Source organism: Oncorhynchus mykiss, chromosome 8 (genome assembly GCF_057628025.1).
Source record: "Oncorhynchus mykiss isolate SJ-2025 chromosome 8, ASM5762802v1, whole genome shotgun sequence".
Lineage (NCBI taxonomy): Eukaryota > Metazoa > Chordata > Actinopteri > Salmoniformes > Salmonidae > Oncorhynchus > Oncorhynchus mykiss.
This window is the reverse complement of record NC_143029.1, coordinates 66554876-66578071: the sequence shown is the minus strand read 5'-3', so window position 1 is coordinate 66578071 and position 23196 is coordinate 66554876. Positions and strand designations below refer to the sequence as shown.

Below are 23196 nucleotides of genomic sequence, written 5' to 3'. Positions count from 1 at the left end.
CTGAAACAATGGCTGTCAAAGCCCAGAGCCCCAGAGCTCACACAGCACACTGATGAGACTTCAGGACATCACGCTGTCAAAGTGAGAAGCACATCCCTATGACCCTTTAGCCATTTTAACCGTCAGACAGTGACAGTGCTCAGGTGCCTTCCTCAACCACCCACCCAGTCTGTCAGAAACACTGACATTTTTCTCTCATTACAAAATGCATCCTGCAGGTTTTCACAACCAACAACCTCTGTGAATGTGGATCAAGACAGCTTGATTTAGGGCAGGTGGAAAATAGTGTCCATTGTGGAATAGGCCTATGTGACATTTAATTGTCCAAACTCAGTGGTAACAGTTGTAGGCCTATGGCTATAGGCTACATAAGGAACATTTGAAGGACACAAAAGTGTCTAGGTAGCCAAACCAAGGCAATAACAAATTTCATTATTGAAATGCTCTCATTGTCAAGGCATTGTCACAAACTATCGTTGTAGATTTAATTGTTTCAGTGTTTGTTGAATATGCAATTCTTTTAAGATGCTAATTAGCTTTGAAAGGCAGGAGAACAATATTATCTTGTAAGAATGGCTCATGAGAAAAATTATGTGCCCCTGTTGCAAATCGCTTGGAAAAACCCCTCATAAATATTGGTGATAAATTAGTCATTTTCAACTCAGCCTGTCCCTTTAATCGTAAACCAGCGGCTGACACCCAATCAGGAGCAGCTAGAGTCCGACTCAACTTCTAGGCTGAGAGAGCAAGGGATGCTCATCATGAACTAAAGAGAGAGAAAGAGAGAGCAAGAGAAGGCAGGCACCAGTCCGCGTTCAGTGAGTCAGTTGCATGCAACGGATTCACACAGGCGCGCATTGATTGAGCTTTCAGCTACGTCAAACATTGGTAAGTGATGTTTTATTTAGCTGTATATGTTCAAATAGCGCTCATGAAAAAGTCGTTTTACAGTATTTAAAAACACACGCACTTTAAAGGGTTCCTTTTATTTTTATAGCTGAAGGATGATATTCGATTTTGTGATAAATAGCTTATAACTTCATCAAAGTTGCTTTCATTGGATAATTTAATGTAGGACGATCTCATGAATTCGTCATAGTCGGTCTCATCAGCCTACAACTTCATTTAAAGGAAATAATCTATGTTTTCTAGAAAATAATAATACACTTCCCGAATTGCTGGATTTGACATGTACCGGTAGCCTAGGCTGACTGCAATATGGTTGTGTGTGTAAAAAGCTGCATATTTTCATGTTCCCTGGATAGTATGTCATGATTCAATTAGAGGTCCTAAATTATAATTATAACTTAATTTAATTGACCCGGCTTAAAGTTTTACTGTTTGTTATTTTCAGAGTCTAGTGGCAGTCATATCTTTAGCGGTAGTGTTGTTTGGCACTGTGTGGTTTAAGGTGTGTGTCCCCGTTTCAATGCGACATGTCAGAGGATTGAATCAAGGCTACCCTGTAAACAACCCATGTTTTTGAGATAGAAATTGATTATGAGGACCATGTTGTTTGTTGAATGGTCATGGAAGGTCTCGTGATATATTAGCCTACTGTAGATTACTGTTGATATTGACATTGTTATTGATAAAGCACTCATAGCCAACAGTGTACACTTTTTGTGTCTTATTAGAAATATTTGATGTGTAGGCCTATTGTTTTATTTATTGTTTAGACACTGGCACTCTATTGCTGTGGAGTGTACATGCACTCCAATGTGGATGTAGGTGCTACCCTAAATGCAAATCTACCCGTTAGTGCAGTGCTGAGGCAAGTCACCTGTATTTTACCATTCCCAGTTTGCTATGCCCATATGTGCAGAGCATGCCCCAGGAGTTTGTGAATGAGTAATTATGTCAAAAAAGAAAATACAGGCAAAGCATTGCCGTTTATTTTCCACAGCAACAAGTGTCTTCTATTTAACCTGTGTATTTCTGGTGGTTGTCACCTTTATAAAAAAAGATTGCAGTTTGGAAACTGCAGTAAAAGTGTAGAAACTGCAGTCGACTGTGGTATTTTGGACCCAATAACTGCAGAATAACTGCAGTGTACTGCAGTTGAACTGCAGTTACACTGCAAATTACTGCAGAATAAAACAGTGTTATTTTGGACACCGTATTTGCAGCATATTGCAGTTATACTGCAGTGTACTGCAGTTATACTGCACTTTGACTACATATTTCGGGAGGGCAAATAGCGTTTTTAATGACTGAAAATGTAACCTTTTCATTGTATTAATTCTGTGTTAAAGGAGAATGGAAACACTAGGCTTTAGAACACCATTTAACTGTAACTGTAAATCACCACTTTGCCATTGTTGCATCCCAAAAATGGCTGAATCCCCAAATTGTCTGAAAGACCATGAACTCTGCGTGCATTAATGATTATTTTACAGCGGGTTGGTCAAAACAAGCATTGTGATTGGTTGAGACGCGTTCTACGCCAAACTAAAAAACATATTTAGCATAGGTAAGCCTATGATGCAAAAATGGGAATCTTGTTTTCTGTTCCATCTGACGATACTGTGTTAGCCATAGTTGGCTAGCTAGCAAGCAAGGGATAAGAGTGTTGCCAGCCAGCATGGCAATAGAACATTTAGAACAAACGACTGGGACTTCTGTTGATATAGAATAAAAAGACTTCACGACTGGGCCACGTTTCTGGCAACCTAACCAATAGAATGAACGGACATATTTCTTCAGCAGGTCAAAATCCTGAATCAGAAGAATTTTTATGTTCCATCTGATGTAACTGTGTTAGAAATATTTGGCTAGCTAGCAAGCAAGGAATAAGAGCGTTGCCAGCCAGCATGGCAACGGAACACTTAGAAGGAACAACTGGGTCACGTCCATAGATATAGAACAAAAATACTTCACAACTGGGTCGCGTCTCGGGCAAACTAATCCATACAATGAACGGACAGGTAAAACAACATGAAATGCAGCTAGTTTGCTGTCTTAACAGCTTCAGTTTGAAGTGATTGTGTTAGCTGTGTAGGTGGCTAGCTCCTCTGAACAGTGTCCTGACAACAGAGCACATTTTCTATGCCAATCACACATCATTAATGTATCCAAAACAGCTTAAACAAACGCAAATGCAGTTACTTTGCTGTTATTTTAGCTGCACTGTTTGACCTGACTGTGTTAGCCGTAGTTGGCTAGCTAGCAAGCAAGGAATAAGAGCACTGCCAGCCAGCATGGCAGCGAAACATTTAGAATGAACGACTGCGTTGCATCCATAGATATAGAACAAAAAGACGTCGTGCCTCGGGCAACCTAACCGACAGAATGAACGGCCAGCCGGCTTGGCTAGCAACCAAAGACGTGTCAGGACTAGGCCTATATTTTTGTTGAGGGATTAAATAGTTGCCTATGAATACATTTATCGAAATAACATGTTTTATTTCATTGGTAACCAGTTGTAGAAAAGCAATTGTACACTCAAAGTTGTGTGAAATGACTTTTTTTTTTTAAATGTCAACTTTGACTGTGGCTGTGCTGATCTACAGTACTCGGCTTATGACCACAGCTAAAAAAGTTGTTTAGCACGCCCTCTCGTGTGCAATTGCTTTAAAATGTACTGGTGTCAAACCATATATGAAAACATTATTAATATTTTGAAAGCTGAGAAACAGTCCTTTCGAAGGATATGACATACAATTGCACCACATCAATCAAGTGGTAATCAACTTCTACTGACTTCCTGGTGCACAGGTGACATGTCAATAGTGTCATCCTCCACAGTCCACCAGTGTCCTACAGACAGAGAGAGAGAGTATTTTTTTTTAAACGTAGGCTGAATATACAGTATATAGGCCTAATAGTACATGACAATAATACACCATTGACAGTTACCAGGTAGACCAGGATGATTTAGGATAGTTACCAAACGGACTACCAGCCTGAGCTTTCAGAAATCATAGCTATAGCTAGTCAAAATGATTAGGCTTCTGGCTTAGGCTACATTCATTCTTGCAACAACACCCAGCAGGCTTACTAGTTTTTAGGAATCATAGATAAACAGATACCTAATGAGATATCTAGCTATGTAGCTCGTTACCTAGATAGCTAACTAATAATGATATGGGTATCATACATTTTACTGGTAAAATAGCAATCCTGCAGGAGCCCTCTCTTGTGGCTGGCTAGCTAGCTAGCTAGCTACTGTAGAATCAGACACCAGCCAGTTAATTTGAGCTCTTAGCTCATACCAATGACAAATGCTCTTCAAATTAACAATATGATTTTTTTTTAAACGTATAGTTGTCAAAGTTGACATTAACATAAAAAAGGCAAGACAAGATCTAGATCTAGCTAGCTACTGTACCTTGCCTTTTTTTGGCTGACAGACTCGTTTTATCAATTGGGAAAAATAAAAATGAACTATATACCGTTTCTTACCTTAATATTGTTGTCCTGATCTCAATTGCAAAGCTGACAAAGTTGTGAGAACCCTTTCAGAGCCAGTGGAGGCAAGGCGCCTCCCGGTGGCAACATTCGCTTTCAGTCCCCAGACAAAACTAACAATTTGCTCAACCCTGTCAATGACGCATTGGCGTCAGCCCTTTCTATGGCAATTCAAGTTGGCACTACCTATACCTCTAAAAAAAAGTTGTTCAATATCAAAATCCCCAAAATGTAGAGGTTTCTATGTTATGTGCACATGTTTAGTGTTAGTGGATGGAATACATATCTTTGCTTAGCTTTACTTCCTAAAGTGCTTCCATTCCCCTTTAAAGACCAATCAGCCTGTTCAAATTATTCAAATATTTTTGTGGTGTGTGCCCTATTAATGAGTAAGGAAAAGTATTTGTTGTAAATCACAACTGATTATTTCCACACCTTCTTGGGCACATAATAGTGCATACTGTACCAAGAGAGGCAATGGGTGTAAAACAATTTCTCTGAATGTCAAAAGCCTGAAATACTGTTGGTTGATGATGATAATATTATCTTAGAAATGTCTGTTGTATGGATGTTGTAAATATCCCCAAAATTCTGAGTGTCTTCAGTATTCCCAGTACTCCCAGTTTCCCAATACCCAACCAGGTCACTGTGACCTTTGGAACAAACTGCTTTCCACTGATTAGCCTACTCCAGTAGAAGAGGATTGATTATCCTGCTGTCTTAAAACTTGATTAAGAATGATGTGACCCTTCACCATAGGGAATTATGATTCATTTCTATGTCAACTATATGGGTTATTCCGATTGATTCTCATTTGGAAAATTCAAACAGCTTCTTTAATTGTGCCCTCATGTGGTCACAATGGAACATGCACACAGGAATGGATGTTCTTAAATGGGTATATTGATTCACATAGTGACTATTTTACACTCTCATGTCTCTCAAACATTTTTTCTACACTATATTCATCTAACATGTCTAAAAGTGTTATTGAGAGTGAGTGTGACTAGTACGTACCATCCACTGTATTCTCAGAAGACCTATTCTTTATTCATAACATATCATCCATCAGGAGTTTTATTTTACCATGACGTAATCGTAGTGCACTCACATTTGACAAACAGATCATTATCAAATTGAATTATATGGGGTCTGTATGTAAATGTACCTAGAGTTTGTAAATAGTTTTGAATGTAAATGTGCTTGTGTGCTCTGTCACCTCATTTGACAATGGGCCATTGTCCCGTGTGTTTGTCAAGCTAGCAAGGGGTTGGATTGAATTGAATAGCACAGGTATGTCATCAGTTACCTATACAGGTGTTTTTATAGATCAAACTCCTGACATTTTGGATCACACCACAAATATTGGTCTTCTGAGAGTACAATGCACTATATCTAAGCCATTGAATAGCATAGGCAGAGTACAATGAATTGCAGAATTGATATCCTCAAATTAACAATTAATTTTGGCAAGCAATCTGTTCTCCTGTCTGGAGCATAGTATTACATTGTCTTTTGAAGACAACTTATGCCCCTTTTCAAAAAATGTCTTGCACTGTTTGACAGCCATGGCAATTATAGATTATAGAGGGATCCTCATTTGCAGTCAGCAGGTCTATAACAAGGCCTAATGTTGTCATTCAATCTCTCTCTGTTTTTTAACGCTACTATACCTGGAATAACAAGAAAAAATTGCCTAAATAACAATTTACATTCACATACTGCTATTAGCCCATACAAATGCATTGAATAACAGATAGTCCCCCCCTCCCCAATCAAAATGAAGTTTGTTCTGAAGTGTGTCCTATATCAGAGAGATATAAGAAAGATCAGGAAACATTAGTATTTCTTTGTATATTTGTATTTAGCCCCTTATTTTTTAGCATCTAAACAGTCTCCATATATACTTCCATACATTTTTTCAACTGGTACCGGGGGGACCTTCAAACGAGTCTTGTGAGGCAAAACAACCGACATGTACGTGTTCGTGAGAGTCTCATCGTTCCATAGACGGGTCATAGTAGTGTGTAGGCCAAACCGCTCGGGACGCTACAGACGATTCTGTGAGAAGACCGATTTTCGGGACGTCTCATGGTCTGACGAACACTTCTGTAGATTTTTCACCTTTCCCCATAGAAGCCGAAGTGTTGCAGTACATAGGCATATGTGGTGGATAGAGACGCATCCAATGCAAAAAAAACTGATATCTCTAGTTTAAATGAGACCTTAGGTTAATGGGCTGGAAAAAACTACTGTACAAACTACTGTACATTTAACACCCCAAAATGTAATAGTCTGCAAAGATCAGTGAAGGCAAGGGAATTGAAGTATTATTCTGATGATGTCCTAGCAGCTATGAAAACAGACCCATCGATTTGTTGTTGTTGATTGAGAAAGTTGCAACCTCTAGTACGAGTGTTATTTGTTATTTATCACAGGCTTTATCTTGTATCATTGGAGGATTGGCTGTAAATACGAGTTTGGGGTGTGAAAAAGAGAGAGCTCTCTCCCCCCACCCAGAGGCTAACACACACCCTGGTGTGACACCCACACACATTCTCTTCTTTCCATTAGAAATACTAGCTTTATTGGTTTGTTTAATTCTCAAGCTTTGTCAAGCTTAATTGAATTGATTTGAAAAGAGGGCATTGATGTGCAGTAGGAAAGCTAGTTTAAAACAGAATTGCTAATAGCACCAGTCGCTCTATTAACAAGCGTGGAAAAGAATGAGAATATGTTGGTAGATATGAAAGGCAACTTTTAACGTTTTCCTTTGTGCTGTATATGGTTTTACCCTTGTATCATTCAGCTGTATTTTGTAAGCTGACGCATTACTAGTAGGCCTATTTGTTTTCAGTATCTAATGATGTCATGCTCAAAGGTTGCTCTCCTATTGACCATTTGATGATATTAGGATCTCCATACCATTAACATCAAGCAGTTTATTGACCAAGCCTGTGGCGTAACTCAAGATCACCAGTGCTTCTTCCACATCTTGAACATGATGAGACATATTGACCTCTGAGGGTCATCCAGTGCTTGACCCTGCTCTCCTCCCACTGCACTGCTCTCTGCCAAGGTGATTTGGCTGAATGCTGCTCCCTCTGACGTGTGGGTGTTTAATGTGTGCGAACATGGAACAGGGAGTATTTCACATTTTAGACGTGAAATATGAAATGAGAACAGTAGGAGAGGACAGTAGGAGTCAGTTGAAAATGGACAGTGTATTTGGCCATATAATTATAATTATGTTATACTGAACAAAAATAGAAACGCAACATGTAAAGTGGTTGGTGCTATGTTTCATGGGCGGAAATAAAATATCCCAGAAACTTTCCATATGCATAAAAAGCTCATTTCTCTATGGGATTGTGCACAAATGTGTTGACATCCCTGTTAGTGAGCATTTCTCCTTTGCCAAGATAATCCATCCACCTGACAGGTGTGGCATATCAAGAAGCTGACTTAACAGCATGATCAGTACACTGGTGCACCTTGTGCTGGGGACAATAAAAGACAACTGAAAAATGTGCAGTTCTGAAACACAACACAATGCCACAAATGTCTCAAGTTTTGAGGGAGCGTGCAATTGGCATGCTGACTGCAGGAATGTCCACCAGAGCTGTTTCCAGAGAATTGCATATTAATTTGTCTACCGTATGCCGCCTCCAACGTCATTTTAGAGAATTTGGCAGTATGTCTAACCAGCCTAACCACTCCAGCCCAGGACCTCCACATCTGGCTTCTTCACCTGAGGGATCGTTTGAGACCAGTCACCCGGACAGCTGATGAAACTGTGGGTTTGCACAACCAAAGAATTTATGTACAAACTGGGAAGATAATCAACGTGCCTGTCATCCTCACTTGGCCTGTCTGCAGTTCGGCATCAACCGACGTCAGTGGGCAAATGCTCACCTTCGCTGGAGAAGTGTGCTGTTCACGGATGAATCAGTGTCATGATTCCTTTATGGTTAATTATCTGAGGTGCAAGAAGACCATAGAACAAGGCCAGGTATAGACTAATGACTAGACGAGCTGGTCAGATCCTGAACTGCATTATGGCTAAAAAGGGAGAGAAATACAATCAATTCTGCCCTACAGCCGCTGTCATATGTGTAGGCTAATGACTAATTGTCTCCCCCCCCCCCCCCCCCCCCTCTCTCTCTCTCTCTCTTTCGCTCTCACACATAAAGAGTAGCTCCATCAGACGCTGGCACATTTGCATTGTAATAGTGAGCCAGCCACATTCCAGTGCTTGGACACAATGGTGGAGAGAAAGCTCTGACCTGAACACTCCTGCTAGGTCTTTGCACAAGCACACCATAAAGCTGCCGTTCTCACGCTTTCTCCTCCTCCAAGGAGGAATCACAATCAACCACCCACAATACAAACACGCTATGAGACACTGGCTTACACAGGCAGCCCCATTGACGAAGACGCCATAAATGAAAGACCCACACAGTTTAATGGGTTGTCATCTTCTTTAGTATCCAACACCTAAAGCAATGAACCAGGCATGGATCATTGAGGATCCAAAACAGCTTTGGGGGTTCTAAACAGCACAAACACACACACACGTATTAATCTGGAAAACTGTTCGCTGACGTCTTTCAAGTTTGCGGAATTTATTTATACTCAAAATGCAATCACGTCAGAAGAGCTTCTCTAGGTATGGAACTGACATGCGTCCAGCCATTTGAAGACAATTCTGGAAACAGGGCAATACAGGACAGATAGATACTGAATCGGATGTGGCACAACGTAACGTACATTGCCTCCAAATCACATTATGCCCCTCTTCCGGTTACGTAATTAAGAGGTCCCATCTGGTATGAGCGCGCCAGCGACGCTCCCTGACAGTAATTGTGTTGGTGCACATGTCAGTCCCATTCAGGGGACTCAACATCTATTATCTCTTCCTGTTAAGATTAGTGCACAAATGTTGCTGGGGAGATTATAGCTGGAGTGGAGGGGGGGACTGGGACCCTTGTAATTGAAGGGAGAGGAGAGGAGAGGAGAGGAGAGGAGAGGAGAGGAGAGGAGAGGAGAGGAGAGGAGAGGAGAGGAGAGGAGAGGAGAGGGATTACCATTCATGTTGTGTGACAGTCTTTTCTACTCAAAGAATTGGCACTATAATGGTTGTACAAGCTCAAATCAGACTGGTCAATGCAAATGTAGTATGCATGTTTTCAAGTCATTGTTTTGTAAGATCGTACAGATTGAATAAGATATGTCAAATTATCATTCATCAGTTGATTTCACACATTGTTTTGTTTTCAATGGTACAAAACAAAGAAAGAACAGATGTTACTTGAAATGAGATCTTTATCACCTAGAGCATACAAGTCAAAGAGTGTTGCAAACAGAGCCAAGCAAGGTGATAGATACTAGGGCATCTTGAAGTCCCCCCCCCTCCTAAACAGACAGATCAATAGGTATCGACGGCCCATTGGTCCCTGGGGAATGACAGTGAACAGTTTGGCTGCCTATCACTCTGGGTGGTGGCAACCTGATAGCAGGCCCCCTCCTAACATTCACCACTTAAACGCAATTTATCTTCCAGACTTGCCCTTTTTGGGGAGAGAGTTGAAAACTGTAGTATAGATACAGAAAAAACATGCACTGGGGTACTTGTAGTGTTCTTAGAAATGCAAAATGTTGAGTTTATTATTTTATATCAGCCTCTGCTGCTTTAATATACCAAACACATTCATTTTTGTAATACAGTACATGGAACCATACTAAAACTGTTCCAAAGTTAAAGTCAACAGGTGATAGTTCCACCTCCATGCCTTATTCATTAGAAGTCTGAAGACAGCGTGTATGTGTCTGTGACACAGGCAGGCATTAGGTGCCTTTATGAGGCTGCTCTGCCCTGTTGTTGTAGCAGGTCTTGTACCTGTCGACCGCCTTCTCTCTCTCCCTCCTCACACGGAAGCAGCCCAGGGTTGACATTCTCCTTTCTTCACCTCTAATTGCTCCTATGGGACTCATCAGGCCCGCTGAGGCTAAGGCTGAGGCTGTCTGCAGGGAGGGCCCCACTACTCTTCAACACCCTAAAGACGTCCTTTTGCTTCCCAGCTGAAACAGTTTGGAAGAGTTTGTGCATATATTATGATGACATTTTGTGAAGTTTTTGTTTGTTTTGGACTTCGGTAAGGGTTTTTTCGGTTGTTCGGGCACACAAACATGTTTCTTAAGGTAAGCCGAAATTGGTAACCCGAAGTCTACCCCGCTTCGTCAGTGATTGGTCAACAGTAGGGATTCTTCAGTAAAGTCTTTGTTGTCATTCAACGAGAGACGACTCGTTTTCATGCACATTCAGTCATTTAGAAATACTGCACCAAACACCCTCGTCAAAAACGTCAAAATGAATGACCGATTTATTGAGTTATTATAGATTAATTATTTTCAGGATGTGACTATTTTGAGGATGTGGATACTAACTACGGTGTCACAAAATGGACAAACAGTACTATTGCTGATTTTTTCCCAGTTTTTTTCAGCGAAGGTCTATTAAGGCAGTATGAGAGCACTAATTCGGTTTGGCTAGCCGCTAGCCGAACTGTAGCATGCTGACGCCTTAAAGTACAGCCCTCCCTCTGCCATGAAATGCAAGGCTTTAAAGGCAGAATAGTGAGAGAATGAGTGTCGTGTCACCTGAAGGTCATGCTAGATGGTCTAGTAAATTGGTTTGTGTTGTAATGTCTTGAGATGGCTTGTTGTCCAAAATGGAAGATAGATTTTTATTTTTGTTGTATTATGGATTTAACAAAAATCTTCTTGGTAATGTACAGTATATAGGCTGCATTTGGATCGATATTGTATGTATGAAATTCAAATTCAGAGTACAGAATGATTATCCAACTTAATGTTTAATTATTTAGCAGCCATTGGTTGGTTTCAACGTGTTATTTTAATGTACTGAGGTAGGCTACAGTGAATCTTAACCATTGCCTTGTTCGTTCATCTCTAGGGCTGTGGTGGTCACGAAGTTTCGTCAGCAGGTAATTGCAAATAACTGTCGGTCTCACGGTAATTTACCATTAATTAACATAAACACATTTAGCATCTCCTGGCTTCCACACACAGCCTACAAGCCACTGATGCAGACCTTTGGAACATCTACATTTTAAAAAGTCTAATAAATCCATGTAATATAGCCTACACCTTCACAATAAATCCATTATTTATTTTAGACAGGTCTAAACAAGCATGATATGAAGAAAATGTGGTGTATTTCAGAACAGAACAGCATACTCTGAGTTGTCTTTATGTTAGGTCCTGGGGTGGCTATGCCAAATGGCTGTGCGCTACACTAGTTCATTCAGCAGACAAGATTTGCTTGGAATTCCGTGGCATTTTTTTATAGTATGAAGAATACAATTGAACAAAGCTCAATAAACTATAAATAAGTGCGCTCTTCTGTGTTGAGCGGTTAACAAAGAAATAGGTCCTAACTTTAGTTGTTTTACAAACATTGGGCTATATGTTTTGATTTTTATACATTTTAAGCCTGCATGATGCGACTCTAATGATGATTTGAAAAAAGGCGCTTGAAAGGCATGAGCTCTGCTTAGTTTTTTTGCGCAGGCTGTACACACATCATTAATCTCTCATTCACAATTTGAAAGGCACTTGATAATGCCTCAAATTTCATCCCCTTTGTGGCTATAATGGACCCTCAAAAAATCCATGCAGTGCACTCCGAAACGCTCAGGTTTTTCTCACAGGCTACAAGTGAAGACAGACACATCGGGGACGCAACTGCGCACGTCCTTATCCAATTCCGTGTGCATATTGAAGATATTGGAAGAACTGTCCACATTTACTTTTCGTCAGCCAACAAGATGAGTAGGCCTAAGGAACAACAAAAGCACTAGCCTATGTCAATCTACTGTCACCTGTAGTATTTAAAAAAATATATATATATGTTTTACCTTTATTTAACGAGGCAAGTCAGTTAAGAACAAATTCTTATTTACAATGACAGCCCATAGTACAAAGGTTAACCTATTCTATTCTGTGCGAGAAATAAATATTCCAAATATAGTCTGGGAGAGTTGTGGGATGCTACAGATCCCAAATGAATACAACCACAAGCAATGTGGCTGACACAACAGATCAGAATTTAAAATGTTGATAAACTATTAGGCTTTTTATTCACGTTCTAAGTGCAGCAATGCGCACATGGCATAAGCGGGAATGTTCTGTTAGCGGGAAAACACCATTATCAAAAGTGACCGCAAATGTGATTATGCACGTAATGCTTTTTTATGAAGCATTTATCTTCCCCAAACTTGAAACTCACACGCTGCGTATGTATACCAGTTAGGCTCTAAACCCCTGGTAAAGCAGATTCATGTGCTTAATTTTAAGATGTTATTTGGCCACTTTAGTTGTGATACACACCTTATCAAAACATATAGGCCTATGGGCTAGGCTACATGAGGTGTGCGACTATGATTAGAAAAAGTCGGGGAAAAAGGCTGTTTCTTATGCTGGGCATCATTTACAAGTGATAATATACAAGTGATAGACTAATATTGTCACCCATCAGACTATTCTTAATTTAATCTTGTCTTTACATATACTAAATCAAATATTTGTGAAATTTGTTTTGATTTAGAATGGACCATTATCATGAACTTGTCTCAAAACAGGGGTAGCGGGAAAAATACACCTATGCACTTAAATAGCCAATGGAGGATGCTTTTCCCATGATTCATTTTCATTCCAGCAAGGTAGGCTATACTCCTGTTGTAAAGATAAGCAATGTGCTTAATATTAGGAAAGTTGAGAAATAAATATAGTAGGCCTGGCCTACAGAAAGCTGATGGGACCCTCCTCTTTTTAGTAGCTCATGGGCTCTCATGAAGTGTTTGACTCGATTTTTGATTACATTTGCATTGATGTCAGAGTAACTGGAGGGACAGTAGAGTGCTGAGTACCAGGCAGTTAGTAAGTTTGGTGGGCTACTAATGATCATGAGCAGCATCAGAGTTTGGAGAAGCCTAGTTACCGTGACTAAACGGTCACGTGGAATTTGACTGCCTTCATGACTCGTGACCGCCGGTGTGGCGGTAATACGATCACCGCAACAGCCCTATTCATCTCACACATGTTGGTATTCAGTCTGCACTACATGAACCCCAGTCTCTCAGCAGGACCTGTGAATAAATTAGCAAACATTTTGTAGTGGGAATGGATGGGAAGCTGTCTGTGTTCTCTGACATAGTATGTAACAAAACCACTCTAGATCCAGGTGACTTCCCCCAGCAAGACTCTGTCAGGGGATTTAACAGGTCACAGAGCTGAGGGAAATGGCTCCCGGCTAGGCTGGGGCCTTGACTAATGTGTTTCACTAGGCTAGCCCCCATTCTGCTCTGCTGCCTTCTAGGGAAGCCTCACTTCCACACTGATATACACAGGGATTAGTCCCCTCAACTGAAAATATAGAAGAGGCAAAGAGCCCCCAGCCCCCTGTGTTCCTTTTAACCTGACTGATTCTGACAGCAAATCAATACGCTTTGGTATCTGTTACCTTATTCAATTAGTCCATTTCATAAAGCAGGCATAATGGCCCTAATGGAGGACATGTTGAGAGGTCAGATGGCAGCAGTAGAAAAACAACGGCGTGATTGCAGGAGTCAATTCGCCCATCGTAATTATGTCTTTTAACTGATTCATGGCCCCTGTATCCGTCCCTCTCACCATCAGTGAAGCAGTATTGACCCTAAGCTTTCTATGCTGATGAGTAGATACACATGCACTTAATGTCAGCACAGATGCTGTAAATTGCAAATTGAAGAGGGGGGAGAGAAATGCAGAAAATACATGTGCACTACCCCTCCCCTTTCCACTGCAATCACATTGGCAATTTCCTTGATAAGTAGTAAAGGGGCCGAGGCATGGCTTGTTGTGTGAAGCAGGGAAGCTGGTGATTGCTGGAAATTACGTGGTGGCCTGATGCTTCTGTCATCATCTGGTCAGGACATGCATGGCATGTGATTAGGCTGTATAACACCAATGTACTGTATATTGTAAGAGACTGAGTGTATTCTAGATGGGGAAAGGGGTATTGCCGTAAGTGAGCAAATTGCTCTGTAAGTTTTGTGCTCTCTAAAATAGAGCAGTTGATGTGGATTTGAACTATTGATCGATTGATTGGTGTTTTAAGTGCAAATCCTTTTTTAGCCTTTTTTTAGTTAAAGGCTAATTGAACACCAACATTTTTCTTCCTTTTATCTAAATGAAGATAAATTAAGGTTGATAGCATGTCATTATTCAATTGTCTGTCTGTTTTTGTGTATTGTTTGTTTTATCTGTATTCAGATCATCATACACATTACTTTTCAAAAAATATGGAAATGTGTCCCTCTAATCGTTCCTCCTCTTCCCCCTGACAGGTTCCAACACAGCCATCAAGGAATAGGACAATGAGGGTGAAGCCCAGCTCCCTTATAGGATGTAAATATCAGGGCAGATAGAGGCTTGGCTTTTTGTGCAAACACCACAGTTCCACTATGAGGACTTGCTTGCTGGTCCTGCTATGGGCGTCCCTGTCCCTCTACGTGGATAACATGTCTATTACCAGAAGGATTGTGGTGGAGATGGGAGAGATGGAAGGAGAGAAGGAGGAGGACAGAGATGGAGGAAAGGGAGAGAAGCTACTGAAGCGTTTCAAACGAGGATGGATGTGGAACCAGTTCTTTCTACAGGAGGAGTACACTGGGAGTGACAAGCAGTACATTGGCAAGGTATATCCTTTTGTCTTATTGCAGCCGTGCACTTCTGAAAGAGCAGTGTGGGGGAAACCCCACTCTGCTATTGTGGAATTCTGGCCTTGACACAATGACAATATAAATATTGAGAAATCTCCCAGAGCATCAAATGTCAATGTCACTGGCTAGTGGGACCACATCATATCCCCCCACCAGGATTGGGTTTTTCTGATGTAACACAACAGCATACATTGCATGTTTTAGAGGCTGGAGAGAGGAGAGCTACTGAAGCTACTGAGGCCCTGTACCCTGTAGTACCCTGTAACTCTCCAGGCTCTCACAGCGAGACCCGGCTTCACAGAGAAGCAGGGAGATAATCAAAGATTGAGAGAAAAAGGGCAAAGAGAGAGGGTTGGGAGTGGGGGGGGGGGGGGTAGAGGCAGAGGGAGAGAATGGCATTCTGGAGCCACCACCATCAGTCTTGCATGAGGTTACTCTGTCTAGCCCTGGGGAGTGGAGCAGCGCTGTGCAGTGGATTATTTCCATATGCCTTGTAGAAAATAATTCACCTTGTCAGGTCCCTCTTTTTTTTCTCCACCAAGCCTGCCTCTGTGTTGCCATGCATATAATGAGATGTTATCTGTCACATGTGCTTTTCACTGTTCTCTCCTCTCTGGTGGGACTGAACAGCCTTGTTGTGTGTTATAGATGTTTAGGTGGACATTGTTTACCACCGACAGCACTGTTGAAATGCATATAAGTCTGCTGTCGTGAAGATGGGACACACTGAGCATGGTAGAGGATAAAACCCAATTCTATGCCCATTGCTCAGAGTTGCATAATGGCTACTTAGAGGCATGGGAATAAGAGATGAGATGAGGCAGGAACATATGTGCTGAAAGGGGAATTGCAGGTATTATGTGTTACATGTTGGATTTAGATGATTGAGACATCTGTGGGAGGCTACAATCATTCATTGTTGATCATGTCAAAGCTTTATACCATCTTGGCTTTCTTCTTTTTCAAAGACTGTCTCCTTTCTTTCCCTAGATCATTGTGAACTCCCGTTTCGTTCACGTGTGTATGTTCTGAGACTGTCTTGTTCTTTGACATTTAACTAGAAAGGGCTTACTGTGTGTTCTCAATGACAGTGATCAGAGGGCATTGAGAGTGCACTCTGATGTTATTTGATTCATTCAGTGGATCTCTGTTTGTAGCAGTGTATCTATATAGACAAAACTACTTGGAGAGGTAGATATACTGTTTGACAGATTCATTGGTATGTTCTACTAAATACCATAACCTTTACAAACCATGTGGTATGATTTTTTACTCCATTTACAAATCAAGGCGTTGTCAGCAAAGCAAGACCATATTATGGAAAGACGGAATGAGTCACTTACCACTCAGAGACCATCATTACCCTTCCCGTCACCTCCCCTACAGTTGAAGTCAGATGTTTACATACACTTTAGCCAAATACATTTAAACTCAGTTTTTTTTTATTTTTTTTTTACAATTCCTGACATTTAATCCTAGTAAAAAAATCCCTGTTTTAGGTCAGGTAGGATCACCACTGTATCACTTTATCACATTCCCAGTGGGTCAGAAGTTTACATACACTCAATTAGTATTTGGTAGCATTGCCTTTAAATTGTTTAACTTGGGTCAAACGTTTCGAGTAGCATTCCACAAGCTGGGTGAATTTTGGCCCATTCCTCCTGACAGAGCTGGTGTAACTGAGTCAGGTTTGTAGGCCTCCTTTCTGGCACACACTTTTTCAGTTCTGCCCACACATTTTCTATGGGATTCAGGTCAGGGCTTTGTGATAGCCATGCCAATACCTTGACTTTGTTGTCCTTAAGTCATTTTGCCACAACTTTGGAAGTATGCTTGCGGTCATTGTCCATTTGGAAGACCCATTTGCGACCAAGCTTTAACTTCCTGACTGATTTCTTGAGATGTTGCTTCAATATATCTACATACTTTTCCTCCCTCATGATGCCATCTATTTTGTGAAGTGCACCAGTCCCTCCTGCAGCAAATCACTCCCACAACATGATGCTGCCACCCCCGTGCTTCACGGTTGGGATGGTGCACTTCGGCTTACAAGCCTCCCCCTTTTTCCACCAAAAACGAAACAATGGTCATTATATGTCCAAACAGTTCCATTTTTTTTTCATCAGACCAGAGGACATTTCTCCAAAAAGTATGATCTTCATCCCCTTGTGCAATTGCAAACCGTGGTCTGGCTTTTTTATGGTGGTTTTGGAGCAGTCTTCTTCCTTGCTGAGCAACCTTTCAGGTTTTGTCGATATAGGACTTGTTTTACTGTGGATATAGATACTTTTGTACCTGTTTCCTCCAGCATCTTCACAAGGTCCTTCGCTGTTGTTCTGGGATTTATTTTCACTTTTCGCACCAAACTACGTTCATCTCTAGGAGACAGAACGCGTCTCCTTCCTGAGTGATATGATGGCTGCGTGGTCCCATGGTGTTTATACTTGCGTACTACTGTTTGTACAGATGAACGTGGTACCTTCAGGCGTTTGGAAATTGGTCCCAAGGATGAACCAGACATGTGGAGGTCTACAAATTTTTTTCTGAGGTCTTGGCTGATTTCTTTTGATTTTCCCATGATGTCAAGCAAAGAGGCAGTGAGTTTGAAGGTAGGCCTTGAAATATATCAACAGGTACACCTCCAATTGACTCAAATGTTGTCAATTAGGCTATCAGAAGCTTCTAGAGCCATGACATCATTTTCTGGACTTTTCCAAGCTGTTTAAAGGCACAGTCAACTTAGTGTATGTAAACTTCTGACCCACTGGAATTGTGATACAGTGAATTTTAAGTGAAATAATCTGTCTGTAAACAATTGTTGGAAAAATACTTGTGTCATGCACAAAGTACATGTCCTAACCAACTTGCCAAAACTATAGTTTGTTTACAAGCAATTTATATAGTGGTTGAAAAATGAGTTTTAAAGACTCCCGACTTCCGACTTCAACTGTACCTGTCACTCACACTCTACCTCACAGCCCATCTAATGCAAACTTTAAATCCGATGTTTTGCTAGCAGGGTTCAATTCCATTTTCATTCCTCTCAGTTAAATTAGATAAGGTAATTTCCATGTAAAAGGACCCATGAGCACCAACATGTGATGTTCATGAGCATGTCAAATTGGAGGTAAAATGTAAGCTAAGAGTATATATTTTTTTAAATAGGAGCATTTATATATTTTTCAACCATTTCCATCTAAAAAATGTGGGATTAGCAAAGGCCCCTACCAACTAATATCAACACTTTTAATTTTGGATACATTTTTCTGCCTTCTGTAAGTTGAAGAAACATTGCCTTGTGCCTTGATATTCTGTTATCAAACACCCACACTCTCCCTCATAAGGAGGAAGCTATTAAAAGTACACAGAAGTAACAAGTAAAGGTAGACCTATCAATTAGTTCCAGTGTTTTTACTCATATAAAGGTTGTGTATTAATTATTAAGTATTTAAAAATCTAAATGTTGTCTCAAAATTGGTAACGGAATTTCTGCAATTGATTTGGGAAATGGGAAATGATAGTAGTCACAAACTACAGTTGGGTTCACAGATTTGGACCGCACAGTGCAGTATAGCACAGTAGAGTACAGTGCAGTAAAGAAAAGTAGAGTATAGTTCAGTACAGTAGAGTAGAGTTCAGTACAGTGCACAGTAGAGCACACTAGAGTTGAGTACACTATAATGTACTGTATTATACTGTACTCTACTGTATGGTACTGAACTCTACTCTGCATTACTGTGCTCTACAGTACTCGCATGTGCTCTACTGTACTATACTGAAGTGTACTCTACTCTACTGAACTGTACTGAACTCTCCTTTTCTACTGTTCTGTGTTGTACTCTACTGAGCTCTACTGTGCTGTGCTTTGATGTCCACATTTCTGAAACATAGACATCTATAATTGGTTCAAATTTGATCCGTTCCGGACCAACCACATTTGGTCTTGTTTGGGGGCAGATCTCACTAAAATAATAGCCAGTATGTAGAATAATACCCAAATATGCAAAGTAGGATATTGCATATTTATACCTTTGACTACCTATTTAGGATACATCACCATGAAGAGAATTACATTAATATCTATAATTATGCATTTCTGTGTAGTACAGATCAGGGACCCATGATGAAATTCCATTACCAGGTGTAAATCCACTTCACTTACTGCAGTTCAATAACCAAAAGGCATGTTTTCGAAGTAAATGTGTCATGTCATAGCTGACACCATTCTTTCTGCAGACATCTTGAATCTTAATTCAGAGCAGATATTTAACAGTTTTTGGAAAACGTGGACATAAAACAGGACGGAGATTTTACCTACATTCTGTACCCAAGCTTTTGCATCTGCACAGTTCATCCAGTAAATGTGTTTTTGTAAAATTGTTTGTGTAAATTGTTAAAAGTAGACCTTTTGCATATAGTTAGTTGTATGGTTGGTTAAACTTTGAATTCAATGGGTCTCAGTACAATTACGTAACTGAGGAATTGCCCATAAGGAATTTCCCCATTGGAATACTAGTCCAATCCCTAAATGGACTGTTGAACGCAGTTATTGTATCGTAGATACACTACATGACCAAAAGTATATGGACACCTGCTCGTTGAACATCTGATTCTAAAATCATGGGCATTAATATGGAGTTGGTCCCCCCTTTGCTGCTATAACTGCCTCCACTCTTCCAGGATGGCTTTCCACTAGATGTTGGAACATTGCTGCAGGGACTTGCTTCCATTCAGCCACAAGAGTTTTAGTGAGGTCGGACACTGAAGTTGAGCGATTAGGCCTGGCCTGCATACGGCGTTTCAATTAGAGGTCGACCGATTAAGTATTTTCAACGCCGATACCGATACCGATTATTGGAGGACCAAAAAAAAACGATACCGAATAATCGGCCAATTTTTTTATTTATTTATTTGTAATAATGACAATTACAACAATACTGAATGAACACTTATTTTAACTTAATATAATACATCAATAAAATCAATTTAGCCTCAAATAAATAATGAAACATGTTCAATTTGGTTTAAATAATGCAAAAACAAAGTGTTGGAGAAGAAAGTAAAAGTGCAATATGTGCCATGTAAAAAAGCTGACGTTTAAGTTCCTTGCTCAGAACATGAGAACATACGAAAGCTGGTGATTCCTTTTAACATGAGTCTTCAATATTCCCAGGTAAGAAGTTTTAGGTTGTAGTTATTAAAGGAATTATAGGACTATTTCTCTCTATACCATTTGTATTTCATATACCTTTGACTATTGGATGTTCTTATAGGCACTTTAGTATTGCCAGTGTATAGCTTCCGTCCCTCTCCTCTCCCCTACCTGGGCTCAAACCAGGAAAACATCGACAAAAGCCACCCTCGACGCATCGTTACCCATCGCTCCACAAAAGCCACGGCCCATGCAGAGCAAGGAGAATAACTACTCCAAGTCTCAGAGTGAGTGACGTTTAAAACACTATTAGCGCGCACCCCGATAACTAGCTAGCCATTTCACATTGGTTACACCAGCCTAATCTCGGGAGTTGATAGGCTTGAAGTCATAAACAGCTCAGTGCTGTTTGAATGAATGCTTACGAGCCTGCTGCTGCCTACCGTCACTCAGTCAGACTATCAAATCATAGCCTTAATTATAACATTATAACACACAGAAATACGAGCCTTTGGTCATTAATATGGTCGAATCCGGAAACTATCATTTCGAAAACAAAACGTTTATTCTTTTAGTGAAATATGGAACCATTCCATATTTTATCTAACGGGTGGCATCCCTAAGTCTAAATATTGCTGTTACATTGTACAATCTTCAATGTTATGTCATAATTACTCAACATTCTGGCAAATTAGTTTGCAACGAGCCAGGCGGCACAAACTGTTGCATATACCCTGACTCTGCGTGCAATGAACGCAAGAGAAGTGACACAATTTCACTGTGTTAATATTGCCTGCTAACCTGGATTTCTTTTAGCTAAATATGCAGGTTTAAAAATATATACTTCTGTGTATTGATTTTAAGAAAGGCATTGACGTTTATGGTTAGGTACAGTCGTGCAACGATTGTGCATTTTTCGCAAATGCGCTTTTGTTAAATCATCCCCCGTTTGGCGAAGTTGGCTGTCTTTGTTAGGAAGAAATAATCTTCACACAGTTCGCAACGAGCCAGGCGGCCCAAACTGCTGCATATACCCTGACTCTGTTGCAAGAGAAGTGACACAATTTACCTAGTTAAAATAAATTCATGTTAGCAGGCAATAGTAACTAAATATGCAGGTTTAAAAATATATACTTGTGTATTGATTTTAAGAAAGGCATTGGTGTTTATGGTTAGGTACATGTTGGAGCAACGACATTCCTTTTTCGCTCATGTGCACCGCATTGATTATATGCAACGCAGGACACACTAGATAAACTAGTAATATCATCAACCATGTGTAGTTAACTAGTGATTATGATTGATTGATTGATTGATTGTTTTTTATAAGATAAGTTTAATGCTAGCTAGCAACTTACCTTGGCTTCTTACTGCATTCGCGTAACAGGCAGGCTCCTCATGGTGCAATGTAAAGCAGGTGGTTAGAGCGTTGGACTAGTTAACCGTAAGGTTGCAAGATTGAATCCCCGAGCTGACAAGGTAAAAATCTGTCGTTCTGCCCCTGAACAAGGCAGTTAACAAACCTAGGCCGTCATTGAAAATAAGAATGTGTTCTTAACTGACTTGCATAGGAAAAGGCTTTCCTCAAACTGTTGCCATGAAGTTGGAAACACAGAATTGTCTAGAATGTCATTGTATGCCGTAGCATTAATATTTCCCTTCACTGGAACTAAGCGGCCTAGCCCGAACAAGGAAAAACAGCCCCCAACCAATAGTCCTATTCCACCAAACTTTACAGTTGGCACTATGCATTCGGGGAGGTAGCGTTCTCCTGGCATCTGCCAAACCCAGATTTGTCCATCTGTGAGATGGTTAAGCGTGATTCATCATTCCAGAGAATGCGTTTCCATCGCTCCAGAGTCCAATGGCTGCGAGCTTTACACCACTCCAGCCGACAGTTGGCATTGCGCATGGTGATCTTAGGGTGGTGTACGGTTGCTCGGGCATGGAAACCCATTTCATTAATCTCCCAACGAACAGTTCTCATGCTGACGTTGCTTCCAGAGGCAGTTTGAAACTTGGTAGTGAGTGTTGTAACCAAGGACAGACAATTTTTATGCGTTATGCGCTTCAGCACTCGGCTGTCCCGTTCTGTGAGCTTGTGTGGCCTCCCACTTCGAGGCTGAGCTGTTGTTGCGCCTAGAAGTTTCCACTTCACAATAACCACTTACAGTTGACCGGGGCAACTCTAGCAGGGCAGAAAGTTTACAAATTGATTTGTGGAATCCTATGACGGTGCCATTTTGAAGGTCAATGAGATCTTCAGTAAGGCCATTCTACTGCCAATGTTTGTCTATGGAGATTGCATTTCTGTGTGCTTGATTTTATACGCCTGTTAGCAACTGGTGTGGCTGAAATTCCCGAATCCACTCATTTGAAGGGGTGTCCACATATTTTTGTATATACTGTATAGTGCAGTATACATCCAGTATTTGCCTTGCTGTCATCTCTCTGAAGGCCCCATTTCTCACAGGAGACAAATATGTTGACTATTCTTTTGTTTTTTTATGGCAGCTCCAATCCGATATGGACAGGGGGGATGGAACCCTGAAATACATTCTAAGTGGGGACGGGGCTGGAGACATATTTACCATTGATGAAAACAATGGCGACCTCCATGCCAATAAGAGACTGGACAGAGAGGATAAGGCCTTCTATACCCTCCGAGCCACCGTGGTCAACAAGAACACAGGCATAAAACTGGAGCCGGAGACAGAGTTTATTGTTAAACTCCATGACATCAACGACAACGAGCCAATATTCACTAAGGAACTTTACACTGTCAGTGTACCAGAGAGGTCCAATATGGGTATGTGCTCTTTAACTTTAATTTGACTTTCGACATTTCAA

General features: G+C 40.7%; 1 protein-coding gene across 4 annotated transcripts in view; it reads left to right on the top strand.

The window, feature by feature from the left end:
- The first annotated feature begins 670 nt into the window (after positions 1-670).
- Positions 671-23196, top strand: part of cdh6 (cadherin 6) — a 35190-nt gene continuing 12664 nt past the window's right edge. Inside the window, exons 1-5 of one of the 4 annotated variants that reach the window (XM_090182309.1) lie at positions 706-888; positions 11387-11417; positions 13074-13154; positions 14820-15170; positions 22861-23155. In XM_090182309.1, the coding sequence (XP_090038435.1) occupies positions 14937-15170; positions 22861-23155 (529 nt within the window). In that variant the 5' untranslated portion in view covers positions 706-888; positions 11387-11417; positions 13074-13154; positions 14820-14936. Of the gene's footprint in view, positions 889-11386; positions 11446-13073; positions 13155-14819; positions 15171-22860; positions 23156-23196 lie in introns of all 4 variants that reach the window. The other 3 variants (XM_021613319.3, XM_021613321.3, XM_021613320.3) reach the window with 3 other exon arrangements.